At 40.7% G+C, this 14871-nt stretch overlaps 1 protein-coding gene across 4 annotated transcripts in view; it reads left to right on the plus strand.

Moving 5' to 3' along the window:
* Nucleotides 1-216: 216 nt before the first annotated feature.
* KCNC2 (potassium voltage-gated channel subfamily C member 2) overlaps nucleotides 217-14871 on the plus strand; it is a 196592-nt gene continuing 181937 nt past the window's right edge. For 2 of the 4 annotated variants that reach the window (XM_079938570.1, XM_079938567.1), the window contains exons 1-2: nucleotides 1656-1947; nucleotides 2440-3139. In XM_079938570.1, coding sequence (XP_079794696.1) covers nucleotides 2459-3139 — 681 coding nt within the window. In that variant the 5' untranslated portion in view covers nucleotides 1656-1947; nucleotides 2440-2458. Of the gene's footprint in view, nucleotides 506-1174; nucleotides 1283-1655; nucleotides 1948-2439; nucleotides 3140-14871 lie in introns of those variants that run through there. The other 2 variants (XM_079938569.1, XM_079938568.1) reach the window with 2 other exon arrangements.

Here is a 14871-nt window from a genome sequence, read left to right on the forward strand (position 1 = left end):
TGTTCACAGAGACAGGCATGCATAAAGGAAAAATGATGTAAAGAGACACAGAGAGAAGACAGCCATCTATAAGCCAAGGAGAAAGGCCTTGAAGAGGTCCATTTCTCACAACCCTCAGAAGGAACCAACCCTGACAACACCTTAATCTGGAACTTCTAGCTTCCAGAACTGTGAGATAATAAATTTCTGCTGTTTAAACAATCCAGTTTGTGGTGCTTTTTATGACAGCCCTAGCAAACTAATACAAGGTGCAATAAAAATTTGAGAAAGGGAGAAATTGGCTAAAGAGATCATTGCTTCGTTACTTGGATATCTGTAGCTTGTCTTTTTAGCTTCTGATAAACCTGAATTTTTACTTGCTAGAGCATTATGTTCCTGGAATAAACTTTTAAAACTTGTTTTGTTTTATATAACCATGATGTGGTGACTGGAGACCTACATTTCACTGAAAAGAACAAGCCAGAGCCATGGATAAGACGCGAGAAACCGGACACACTTGTCACCTGTAAGTAGAGCTCTCTCCCTTCAGCTGCCATTAAGAAAAAAAAAATGCACTTTGTCTTAGATTTTCTCTCTCACTTGTTGGGAGGGGTGCGGCAGCAGGAAGAGAAAGGGTGTAGACAGTGGGGTGTAAATAACGCAGACAGACGCTCCAGAGAGGGTGGGAATACAGCTTCACTGAAGAAAAATAGAGGAACCTGGTTGGTACAACAGAGCTTCCCCAGGTCCACCCACCACCCACCGTTCCCCGAGCTCTGGGCTTTGGCGGCGGGGGCTGAAGGCGAGCGGCGGGGAAGGGACAGCTCCAGCAGCGGCTGCTTAGCGGGGAGAAGCGAGACCTGCAGGTCCAAGTCGGAGCCGGGTGGTCTCACCTTCGAGTGGGTGAGCTCTCCGGACCTCGGGTCAGCTCCGCGGCAGCCAAGGCCGGCTGCTCTGTCGGCTCCCGGCTGGGTCGCGGAGCGTCGGCTGGACCCGCCCCGAGCTCCATGGTCCGCCCGGCCCCGCGCGATGGTGACTCTGGGCGCCGAGGTTGGCGCGGAGCGAGCCCACAGCAGCTCGCACAATGAGGGCGGGTGGCGCGGCGCGCGGCCGGCGGGGGCTGTCTCCGCGAGCCCAGCGCCACGGGAAGCGGCCCAGCCACCCGAACCCGAAAAACGCCAACAAGTAGTTTCTTGTTGGAGAAGGGCGGCTCGGCTGGGTGTCGGGACTCCGTCCGGCTGCCCGGAGCACCTCGTCCACTCGGACACCATAGCAGAACCACTTTTCTCTCGGTCTCGTTAAGGTACCTAGAGGCGGGAGGGCAAGGGGCTGATTTGCCGGGAAGGGCGTGCTGACCCTGCAAGGCAGGCATCCCCCCTCCGTTCCGCAGTAGGATTGGAGAGGTGAAGCCCAGGGGAGAGGTGGTTGGGAGATCGGAAACGGGGACACTGTCAGCCAGGACTCCCAGCTCGGGGATGCAGGGGGTGTGCCTCCAGCAGCTTTTCCCCGGGCCTCGCTCCTCCTAGAAAGCACCCCTCCGCCCGCAAGACGTTTGCATTTCTTGGGAAAGGGGGATGGGGTGGGATGCACTTATCACTTCTGCTCCCCAAAATGGATCCTAGTCAGTCGTTTCCTTTCCCAAGTAATAATAATTTCAACAATAGCAGCAATGTGAAAAGGAAATTGGATCAGGAAATTTGGGAGAGGTCTCCCTGGTGAAAGGCACCAGCAGGGACTTTTTTTTTGCTCTGACTTCCGCGTTCAGTCTATTTGCCTGGCCCGGGAAGGGGAGTAGAGGTCGCGCAAGGGGCACTCCCCGCGAGCCGGCAACAGCGGGCTGTCCAGAGTTCACCGAGAGTACGCGTTTAGTGGGGGCTCGCCGCCCAGTCTGGGGGTCTCTCACCCAACAATGCCAAGTTGCCTGGGCAGAGAGAACTCCCTGCCTAAGGGAACAGCCTCCCGGAGAGGGTAGGAGGGAGAGGGTCTCGGACTATGAGGGAGGAAAGGGACGGGGCACTGGGAGAGGACGGGGGGTGGGGAGAGGGGGAGGGGAGGACTTAGGAGGGAAAGATAAGGGGTTTGGGGAGAGAGAGAGGGGGAGAGTTAGGGGCTGGGAACAGGTGAGACTTGAGAGAGGACAGAGGGCAGAGAGGGTGAAGGGTGAAAAGATGAAGGAGACAGAGCAGAGGGAGAAAGGTGTGAGGCGGGTAAAAGGTGTCAAGGAAGGTCAAGGAAGATTCGGACTGCTATCTCCTCAGTTCTCTAGAAACCTGGGAAAGGTATGATGCTTGAGGCGGGGACAGGGCTGGGCGCCAAACTCATCCTGGGAGGGCCCTTTGCCCCTCGCCTTTCTGTCAACCCTGCATCTTGGGACTCTCGGGCTGGGAGTGGGGGTGGGAGTCACAGCGCGGCTCCGCCGGCCGAGATCTTTAACTTGGTGCTGTGTTCGCCTCCCCCCAGTCATGTCTAAGGCACAGAGATGGGCAAGATCGAGAACAACGAGAGGGTGATCCTCAATGTCGGGGGCACTCGGCACGAAACCTACCGCAGCACCCTCAAGACCCTGCCCGGGACGCGCCTGGCCCTTCTCGCCGCCTCCGAGCCCCAGGGCGACTGCCTGAAGGCGGCGGGCGACAAGCTGCAGCCGTCGCCCCCTACGCTCTCGCCGCCGCCGCGACCGCCCCCGCTGTCCCCCGGGCCGGGCGGCTGCTTCGAGGGCGGCGCGGGCAACTGCAGCGTCCGCGGCGGCGGCGACTACCCCCGGGGCAGCCGCGAGTTCTTCTTCGACCGGCACCCGGGCGTCTTCGCCTATGTGCTCAACTACTACCGCACCGGCAAGCTGCACTGCCCCGCCGACGTGTGCGGGCCGCTGTTCGAGGAGGAGCTGGCCTTCTGGGGCATCGACGAGACCGACGTGGAGCCCTGCTGCTGGATGACTTACCGGCAACACCGCGACGCCGAAGAGGCGCTCGACATCTTCGAGACCCCCGACCTCATCGGCGGCGACCCTGGCGACGACGAGGACCTGGCGGCCAAGAGGCTTGGCATTGAGGACGCCGCGGGCCTGGGGGGCCCCGACGGCAAGTCCGGCCGCTGGAGGAGGCTGCAGCCCCGCATGTGGGCCCTCTTTGAGGACCCCTACTCGTCCAGAGCCGCCAGGGTAAGGCCAGAGTCGCCCCCTTCCCTGCTGCGCCAACTTCTCCCAACTCCTTCCGCAACTTCCTGTTCTTTTCCGCCGAGGCCTCTGGGATGGGGGCAGGGGGAGAAGAGAACAGGGTTCCCTAACCAGGAGACGAGGGGCCCCTCCCGTGCAGGGTAAACTCAGGGACTCTGGCCCCGATCCTCCCTGCTCCCTACCCCCCGCCCCCCAGCATCCCCCTCCTCTCCTCCTCAACTGCAACTGAGATTTACTTCAGCAGATGGGACCGAAAGGGCAAATGTCGGCTACTCTGGGCGAGTCTGTCCGGACCCCTGTTCTGAAACCGCTATCACACTTTCTGTTGAGTTTCTTTTTCTAACTCTTGTTCCAACGTTTTCTTTAGCTCGGATGGCCCTTCAGGCCTCTGGTCATCACTATTGGACCTTTACAGTGAGACCTGACACTGCTGCGCACCTGACTCCCCCAGAGCAGTGGCTCCAATTAGGGATCTAATCTGAGGACAGTAGAGGAGAAATGGAATATATGTCCGTGGTTGGGCCGGGAGAGGGTGTGCCAGGAGGTTCGTTTTGTGAAAATCTCCCGAATGTTGTTTGCGCCTGTGTCCTTCCAAGAGAGAGCAGTGCTGGGTTTGCTTGTCCCCGTGAGTTGACGGGATAGCCCACCTGCACAGTGAATTTTGGAGTCTGATGCCTTTCCCCTTGTGCTGTATCTGTGTTTTCTACAGGTTGAACGCCAATTGGTCACTTTGGTGATCCTGGTTTAGTGGGAGTCTCTAAATTAAAGACTGGGTAATTTAGATTGTAGGCAACTTTATTATACTCTATAGATTGTGATCCCATCCTCAATTTTTCTTTTCAGTCTTTAGCTTGAGTGACAGTTTAAATTTAGTCCTTGATACCCACGATTAATTCTTCAAAATCCCAATGAAGAGATTATAAAAGTAACTAATAATGGTTTCTCTAGTTTTAAAGGAAAGAAAAGAAATATAAACAACCCAAAATTATACAGTATGTGAATGGTTTTTAATTATATGTGAGAACAGAGTACTGTATTTAGTTAAATCTTTGTAACTGCATGTGTCTGGTTTGCTTCTGACACCCAGAAAAGATTCCCCTTGGGCAGAATGGGAATTCTCCCAGCTTAACTTTGGCTATATCCTCATTATTGTGTTTCCCTGAATGTCAGAAGTCTCTGCATCTGAGATGTTGTGCAGCTGATAATATGTCAGAAGATGTGCTTCTGATACCACTTTAGTAGAAGTCTGAGGATATGTTTTGTTTTCAATTTGAAATAGAATATCAAAGAGACAATTTAAAGCATTGCTACTTTATGGGATCTGGTATTTAAATGCATACATAAATTCTAGTATGCCCATGTTCTCATATTTGAATGTAGAATTACTAACTTCAACTCTGAAATCTTCCTTCTAAGACCATTCTATAAATTCAGCAAGAGTTGGCATTCAGGGGAAAAAAAGTGCATATTATTTATTTAAGTTAAATCATAGACTCATGACCCTTACCTCTGTTGTTTTGGATTTCAGCCGAGTGCTACAGTGCTCTTTCCACTTGGCAGCTAAAAAGATAATCTGCATTTGTTTTCAGACTCATCCTATAATTTTCTTATTTTATGTGGTACAAAAAAAGACAGGAAGTTTTATTATCTTTCCTCATAATAATAGAATACATTTTATTGTAGACCAGGTTGCACAGCAAAAACTTTAAGATGTTCAGTTTTTATTATTGCTATGGTAATTGATTCTATTGATTATTGGTCAATGGCTAGACTATTGAACTGAAAATAGTTTTTTTTTAAATCTTACTAAGATTTCATTGTAGTAATATTAAGGATTTGACCTGCATCCCTTTTAGGTGAGGAAAAGAACACAGATAGATTAGAGATTAATACAAGGTCAAAGAGCCATTAGAAGCAGAATCAGCTCAGAATCATAGACCTGGAAAATTTCTTTGAGATCACCTCGTGAGGACCCTGTATTTTGTAGATGAGGAAAATGAAGACTGCAGATACTAAGTGAGGGCCAAGGTCATACAGCGAGTTATTAGCAGAGCCAAAATTATGCTGGAGGTCTCATGACATCCCCCCCAGGCCCTTTCCACCACAACCACTGATTATAACTGACTGTCTGGCTTGTGAAATCTCTGCATATAGTGTTGCTCTTGAGATTTAATGCAGCATAGGACAGTCACTAGAATTCTAACTTTGAAAGGTCATCTATGACATATGTGTGTATATATATATATATTTTTTTTTCCAGGTCTTTGGCTGTACCACCCAACATTAGAGTGCAAATATGGGATTCCAGTTTTCTTAAAATGAAGCCTGTTTTAACTTTCCATTTTTATTGACCACTTGATATGTAATGTTTTCCTTTTTGTTCAGATTGGCTAACATTTGTGGGACTTGTCTTCAAGAAAATCCCTTTTCAAATTATTAGGGGTTGCCTGAAGAATACTCAGAAGTCACCATTCTATTTAAATGTGATTTAATATTTTTATATGGACACTTTTAGTTCAGATGCTTGACAGACAATGTTATCTGACTACTTTGATAAATAGAATTACATTGGGAGGTCACTGGATGAAATTATATTTTGCATGGACATGATTCTAGGAGACATAAAATCAATTATGAAGTGGTTTGTTTTAGCTGTGGTCTTACTGTCACAAGTCTCATTCTTAATAGAAGTATTTAACTTTTATAAGCCCTCTTACTTTTCATTTTACATTAGTTCATCTTTTATTGATATACTTGAGATGAACAATTTTAACTGTCCAAATTCTATTTTCAATTTGTTACACCTGTTTCAACATTGTCCTTATCCTTTCCCAACATTGAGGAGATTGGCTCAATTTTATAATAGACATGTTTAATTTCTAACTTTTATGATCTAAAGTGGCAGACTGAAACAAGAGTGATAGGAACTGGATAATTAATTGAATTCTACAACATTGTATTTTTGCCTTTTGTTTTGGTTGGCATTTCCCCCTCCTCTATTACTTTTAATTTATGATGTAAATACATATTTGAGAGGTCTAAATTGTTCAGGTTAACTTGGTAAATAAGTTTATACTTTTCATTTATGAATTGTATCCTTAAGAATAGTATTCCAAAATAGAAATTTATAAAAATTTAAATATAAGTTGTCATGGAAACCTGTTGTTCAGAAAATGAGATCAGGAAAGAAAAGGTGAGATTATTCCGTTGATGCCATTGAGTGATACTTACAAATAGTAAAAAACAAGGAGGCATAGATGTTTTTGTAAAAATGTTCTGCATTGTGTATTTCCAATTTAATGTCTAAGTTTTAGAAGGAAATGAAGCTTGTATGCGCTTTCCTATGAAGGCATATAATAGTAAGTGAACAGGCACCAGGCAGAAATTCTTTAATAGAACTTCTAGATTTTTTAGAAGTTTGAAAGATAATATAAGCGCAAAATTTCCCAATATTACAGAGCTAAGAGTGGTTATATTAGATCTCCCTCTTCTTTTCACTTATTTTTTGGGGGAAGGAGGGAAAGTGATTGAATTAGGTTCTGGTCTAGAGTGTGGCCCTTCCTTGGCAGCATGTGTATCTTTGATTACCTGATAGACCTTTTTTTTTTTTTTTTTTTTACTCTCAAAGAGAATTTTAGAAAAGAAAAACAAAACAAAACAAAAAAACTGCCATAGAACCATATTTAAGATGTTGGCTTTTTGGTGTGGGTCTGGATCACTTCGTATATGTTCTCCAGACCTTTATCTATATACCACTATATGCAGATAATCCTGACTATACTTGGATTATGATAGTGAATCCACCATTTTTATAATCTTGAAAATATACTTTATTAGTATTTTAAATTGTTTATTTCCACAGCATTACTAAAATATACTCCTTAAAACTATTAAAATTTAAACTTAAATATCTAGAATTGGATTCAGAATTGCAAATATGTAATTTACTTTCTATGGGCCATTTTTTCCTCTACCTCAAAGCACCAGACAAAACAGGAGAGAAATTATCTAAGTAGCTATTTGCTAGCTTTAAGTGTAACGTTTAATTTTAAAAAATTATAATAAGGCAAAGACAATTTGAGTCATATATTAAGATTAAAGAAAGAAAGTGTATTAATTCTTGTTTTGTGAGCCTTGCTCCAGTTAAAAGAATTAATGGTCAAATATAGCTTGTTTATAAAATATTGCTCTTAATTATTAAAATTTTAGAATGTTTATTTAGTCAGTGAATACTGATTATGCAGTCACTGTACCAGAAACTATGTAAGCTACTGGGAATGCATGAGAAGATATAGTGCTTTGCCCTCAATAAGCTCGCCACTCTATTTATAATAAGATATCTCCTAAAACATTATCTATTCAATTAAAAATGCAACAAAATAACAACAAACAAAATTCCAGAAATATTATAGATGCTTTCCTCAAAAAAAAATCTCACATAGAAATATTGCCTAGATGTGCAGGAAAATATTCCATCTAGAAATGATGGTCTCAGAAATTCCCTGGCGACCCACTGGTTAAGACGCCCGTGCTTTCACTGCAGAGGGCCCAGGGTTCAATCCCTGGTTGGGGAACTAACATCCCACAAGCTGCAGGGGGTGACCAAAAAAAAAAAAAGAAATGATGGTCTTAAGGTATTGTTAGTCTTTATTTTATTATGTGAAAATGTTAGGCTTTTTCAATCTTGATTTTTCTGTTTTTCAAAGTGATTTATACACTCTCTTTCTGCAGCATTATTGAAGAATATGTTAAACGATGTACATATACCAAACAACTGAATTATTTGCAGTGTGGTCGAGTGTCTTCATCCCTTGCATTTTAATTACAAGTTATGACCAACCATATGACAATGCAAATCCAAACTTCAGGCCCCTAAAAAGAGTTTGGTGTAATAGTCTGGTGTGTTTGCATTTGCTGTATAAGCATCTAAGTGTCCTTTGACCTTTTCCAGGCCACTAATTGTATAGTTCACAAATTAATTTTATTCTTATATTCTGAGCATTGGATAAGATCAAAGAGTGCCTCATTCAACATATAATTTTAAAAAAACAGGTAACTCTAATAGAATTGTATTTTCAGTAGTGTATTTTATCACAAACTAGGTGATCTGATCCATTGCTGGGGCATTAGGCATGCCAAAGGTGAATAGCTGGACAGATTAGGTATGACTTTTTTCTGTTATATTTTCCCAAGAGTTCATCTGTAGAACTGAGTTAACAATACTAAATGAGAGTCAAGGAAATTTTTCTTCTCTGTCAAGAAGCTTATTTTCAAAGCAACTGAAAACAAGGAAATGTGTAGGTTTATAAAGAAATGCAGGTCAACCTTTCCCATTAGAAATATGTATCATTACTATTTATTTTTACTACTGCAAATAAAGTAAATGCAGTTTTTAGATCTCATATATTTTTCAAATTCTGAGTCATTTATCCTTTTTATTATGGCAACCTTTAAAGTATATCTGAATGAAATAGTAAAGGACACTAAAGGACTGATAACATATAAAAACAGATCTCCATAAGGAAATATAGAGTGGCAACATAATCTAAACAATAACCATCAATATATGATATAAACTTAATTCAATTCTTTTTGAAGTATGAAGGGCTTTTCTTTTGGAAGAGCAGTCAAGATTTTTTTTTTTTTTATGACAGGATAGCATTGCTTTTTTGCTTTTCTCATAGGTTGAAGGGTGGTGATTAATTTTAATACTCTGTAGTCAATATTTTCTCAGAAAGTGACTAAAATGTGGGTGTTGGGAGGAGAAGAGACTAGAAGTAGAGAATATATGGAAACAGCATTGGAAAAATGCCTGAGTTGGAATCCATGAGACCTAGGCACTAACCTTGATTTCACAACTAGCTGTGTGACCTTAAAGAATTTACTTCATCTTCTTGAGTCTTGATATCCTTCAGCCTTATTCTGAAAGAAAAAAATGGGGATGACACACTGGACTAGATAAGTATCCAAACTTCCTTCCAGCTCTAAGATTTTGAGGTTTGGAGGAAAAATAAGGATAGTGATTGCTAAAAATCCCTTGGGTGGGGGGAACAGTATGTCTGCACTGGTTTTGATTGTACTCTAGGGACCATCACCCTAATAGGGTAAACTAGTATGGATTTCTTTTGTTTTTTGCATTTTAACTTTCTGCCCTTCTTTTTCCCTACAGCTGTTGGGTAACTGCTGCTCTGGTTACCATAGAAACAGGTTAGCTCCTAGCTTCTTGTTTCCATTGAAAACAGCTTTCTCTCAACCACATATTGATCTCAGGAAGTCATTTTGCTGTGGCTCTGTCATGAAACCCATAAAGATGATCGGCTCTGTCATTTCCTAAGTCTAAGATTCAGTGCAGGTGTATACCCATCCACCCACAAGGATAACTGATTAGATAATCTCAGTTTTATTTCCATTTGAATAGAGCCTTGTCAAAGACACCAGCGTTTTCCCCTTCCCGTATCTTATACAGAAGGAAAAGTCTTACTCACTTGAGGATTTACAGGTATGCCTAACACATTGAAGTGTTTACAAAATAGTGTCAAATTATTTAGTCCTAATCTCTTTCACAGCTCACTCTATCAGAGTAAGCATAGAGAATGGTATGCTGTCTAGCACACTTCATAAGCTTGTATTTTAATGTACTCATTAATGAAGACTATTTCAAGAGAAATATATGTAGGTATTATATAGAGCACCATATTTCTCTTTTGGGAAAAATAGTTTTTCTATTTCAGTATATACATATTTACATAAAAACATATATTCACTGGCATACTGTAGATACACACTCAGGGTTTGTATATGTTTATAAAATTTTTATATGGATAAATGAAGGAAGAGACTCATGGGAGTATTGCTTAAAGTTTTGATTGAGAATATTAATTTGTATGTGTGCATGTGTATATTTATATATATAATATATACTCTTTGAATGAGATTGGTATATAAAACAGACTTCTAGTGTGCATGAGACTTAGAATTGGAAGGAAACTGGTGATCACCTGACACAGTTACCTCAACTCACAGAAAAAGCAGCTGGCTTGTTCATAGCCTTGGCTAGTTAGTGACAGTAGCAGGGCTAGAATTTAGATCTTCTGACCCCTGGTGCTCTTCGCATTCAATCTTGATTGCTTAGTCTGGGTTGGGTTTAACGTTAGGTGCACAGATTTTAGCTTCTGGGAAGCAGTAAGTATGTTAGTTGGGGTAGGGTCTGTCCTCTTCCATGTCCTATTGTCACTGTTTTAGATATTCCCTCTATTTCCAGATCCCCTCCAGATGAATCCTTCCATTGCTGCCTTCTCTACCAGTTCTATATCTTACTGTTCTACTACCTTTAAAGCCTCAAAACTAACCTGCCTGTGCACTTACCTCCTGTTTTTTCCCTTTATCCTTGTGTGTGTGTGTCTTTTGTAATATGTTTTTCTACTTTTATTGGACTTATTGCCTTTGGAATTTTTAAATGCAGCCCTAGTTCAACCTATTGGTGATGGTTAATGTGTTTTATAGAACATTCTTTTCTCACATGTAATTAACCAGATCATGGTTGGCTTTACACAGGAATAACTGGTAAATCAGAGTGAAAGATACTTGGAATGGTTTTTAAGATCTGAAAATGAGATTATATATTGTTTGAGGTCAGCAAATACAGGACAGAAAAACTTTTCCTTCAACCTTCTTTTAGTAGACAGTTATCCAAAGGTGGTGTTTCCTTCCCTGTGGTGGGATGTAAAGCAGCATTATAATTTTTGGAATATTTGAAAGAATGCATTTTATGGGAATCAAAACAGAAGAAGTTTCTGGTAATATTGGGAAAAAAGTACTCCATAATTGCTATGGTTAGTTGACTGACCTTTTCTTCTGAAAGCTCATAATGATAGAGACATCTTTGTAATCTGACATTTCCTCAGTGTTCATGTATTAAGAAAATCCTATGCAGACACCTCAGTGTCATCTTCATTTTCTGTTTGAATACTCTGGTGGGTTTGCTATCAGATCTTGGAGCTTTGCCATTCTTTATGTATCTGACAACGTTGCTGATATCTTTAAAAACTGGAGCAAAGGTCAAGATAGCCCTTCTTGGCAAGTGATATGTGATTTAGTCTCAGCAATGGAAGGTGTTCTCCTTTGAGTTGTCTCCATGGGGAAAGTCCAAGTGACGAAAATATGCCACCTTTTGACCACAGACATTCTCTTATTTTACACCAATACTTTGTCCAGAATTTGAAAGTTATTCACTAAATGATAAAATGCAAATTTTTTTTATAAAATAAAGTGATCCTAGATAATATTGTCATGATATCCAAATAATATTGTTAATTCTAAATTTAAGACATGTTTATGAATTATGTTTAAGCAAAAACAATTTGGACGAATATAAAATTATTCATTGAGTAGTTTGTCAGATTGGGCTTAATGAAAGGGACAGATTATTCAGAATTTCTGTAAATTTTGTATCTGTGTTTGTAAATTATACAACAGAAATTCAGGTATAGGGTTGCTTATATTTCTGTTTATTGATTAAGGATAAAATGCCATTTGCTAAAAGTGAATATTGTGTAATAACTGTATTGGAAACAATGGCAAAGTAATCATAGCAAGAGGAAGCTTCCTTACTATTAGGCTGGCCAAAAAGTTCATTCGGATTTTTCAGTAAGATGTTATGGAAAAACCCGAATGAATTTTTTGGCCAACCCAATATGTTAATTTGGATAAAATTGTTATTTAGGAAAACAGAACAATGCATCATTATAGTTTGATTTACTGTTTAAATTGTCCTGCTTCTCTCTTGGGGTGAACAGCGAGAGGGCAATTATGAAAATTATTAAAATACTCTTAATGAAACCCATCTTTCATATAAATTGAGTAGGAAATGGACAGAACAGAGATTTAGCTGGCCCTTTTTTTGTGCAAATGGAATCTAAAGTAGCCTTTTTTTTTTTTTTTAGCTGGAACTTTATTATCAGGCCTGAGTGACCTATGAGGGTCATATAAAATGATTAGTGGGTGCATCAAGTTGAACAACCATCATATTTGTATCATGATGGAGAAACATTTGTGAGCTTATGCTTAATTCCTAGGTTCAAAATGGTGTTGACTGTGCTTTGATATTTAGAGTACAATGCTAGAGATATAAAATTCATGCAAATTAATGAAATCAAATACATTTTAATGTACTAATAGGCTGCAATGACATTCAAAATGGATTAGTCTTAATTCAGAAACAGGATTCTTTAGTTGTTTCACCTTCTCCTGAGAGTCCAGTGCTCAGTTTTTAGTTGTAACATGTGCATACTATCAGTTCTTTAGTTTTTTTTAAATTTAGTGATTGTTTTCAATACTTATTCATTTTTCTATTTATGTATTAATCATGGATTTAATTCATCTTAAATTTCTCTATATAGGTGATTTCTTGGTAACTTTCCTTTTGAGTACTTGACTTTGTGCTTCACTGCTAGGTTTCTTTGTCAACAACATTTTGTGTTTCCTCTACCTTGGCTTGCATCACTTGGTTGATGAAGTAGTATGCCGTCACCAGGTATTAGTACATTTTTCTCAGCTAAACAAACTGGAAGCATCAAAGATGAAATTTTTAAATGCCTTTGAATCTCTCTGCTGACAGTTATTGAGCTTCAACTATTGGCCAAAACTAGGTTAGTACTGAGAATGCAACGGTTAAAATTTGGCATTTACCTTCAAGATGCTTGTATTCTATTGGAAAAGAACAACTGTATGTCCATAGTTACAATATAATGCATTAACACTATAATAGAGATATTGGTATAGTGTGGACACACAGATTTGGGAAGGACCCAGTCTCCTATACAGAGGAGATGAGATTTTAGTTAACGCGCAAGAGAAAGTTTTTCCCAGCAATCAAGGATTAGGTTAACAGAGTAGTGTGCAAACATGGAAGTTTGACAGAGAATACCATGCCATGTTATATGGGGTAATAAAAGGATCAGAAGGCAGGAAAACAGGCTTCAGAGGAAGAGAGGGCTTCTGGGCTTATAAATGAGATTTTCTAATGAGATGGATATTCAGTCCAGGGCAGGAATAAACACTGTTATCTCAGTTTATTCCAAAATAGTGGTTCTGAAACTTAGATAGGAATAATTTAAGATGATGACTAAAATTTTTACTTCCCGGGTCTCACTGCAGTAGGATTTGGATAGGATTCAGATAAGATGAACATCTTTGGGGTTGTAGTTGGCTACTGACCCAGTACATGACAGTACTGTGATGTGACTGCTGCCAAAGCAAATACAATTTAACAGTGAATTAAGATAATAATCATGCTTGGACCAGTATCAAAGTGTGTTTTCTAGATCTGCAGCTCTTCAGGGTGTTAACAGATGTTGCCCCTCAAAAGAGTTCCATGGACAGATGAACTCAGAGACTAGTTTAAAACAAAGTTAACTAGGTTTTTATTTTTTAATTTTATTATTATTATTAATATCATTTTTACTACAGCTCTTTTTCAGGCCAAAGAGTTGAAGGACTAGCTGACAGTTGGTTTTGAGATGGGAGTGAATTAATGTGAAGTGAAGTGGTGTGAATCAAAACTCAGTTGGCTGAGTTCGAATCCTGACTGTACCACTTGCTTGCTGTATAACTTTCACAAAGTTGCTTCTTTAAGCCTCCCTCTTTTCATCTGGACTGGGGAGATAATAATTTTATCTGACTCAAGGAATCGTTAGAAGGGTGGATTGAGCATAGTCATGTTCAGAAGCCAGAATAGTGCCTGGTTCTCTAAATTTTAGCTGTAATATTATTATCATCATCGTCATCATCATCACTATTCTTTACGACAAGCATTGCTTATTTTGGGAGATAGCGTGGTTACAATAGCCCACCTTAAGGGAACTTTCTAGCATTTAGAATGTTCATAAAAAAATAAGTTGTCTGTTCCTGAGATTTTTCGTATGGGTCTTGGATTACTGTCCAGAAAATTGTAGGAGTAATTCTATCCCTAATGAATAAAGGGTGATTAATTAGAACAATATCTAATGTGTATGTATTATATACCAGGCATTTTACGAGTGGCAAGGTAAAGGCATATTTCCCGCCTTTAAGGAGTTGTGGTGTCCTGGAGGAGAACAGAAGGGAAATGATAGTGCAGTGTCAGGAGAGCTCCAGTAGAAGTTAACGTAGTCTTGCCAAGGTGGGAAAAAGACTTCCTGGAGGAAATATGCCTCTGTTGGTACCAGAAGATGAAGAGGAGGAAATAGCCAGACTTTTTAGAGAGAAGAACTGAAACAAAGTCCTAAAAGGGAAAGAAGGCAAGGCCTGTGCAAGATACTGTAAATAATTCAGGACAGCTACAGCGTTGCGTGAGGGATGCGGAGATAGGGCAGGAGACAGAAGCTGAGGTTGGATCCAGAGGCTTGGTAAGCTCTGTTGAGAAGGTCTGGTCTTCCTCTGGTGGTAGTGGGGAGCTTTTGAAGGATTTTAAGCAGAGCAATGGCAGGCATGTTTGTAATTGGGAATATTATTCTGAAACCTTTATACTTGAAGAGGGGATGGGGCTGGGGAAAATGAGTACAAGTTTCTCAGAAGAGCTGCAGTTTAGCATGTTATTGCAGTAATCCAGGTCAGAGATACCTGTGATCTTAATTAAAACAGTGGCCAGAGGGATGAAGTAAAATGAACATAATTAAAGTGGAATTGTCTATTAATTACATGCAGTGAATGAGGCAGAGAGAGACGTCAAGAATGTCTCC

This window comes from Stenella coeruleoalba, assembly GCF_951394435.1.
Source record: "Stenella coeruleoalba genome assembly, chromosome: 11".
NCBI lineage: Eukaryota > Metazoa > Chordata > Mammalia > Artiodactyla > Delphinidae > Stenella > Stenella coeruleoalba.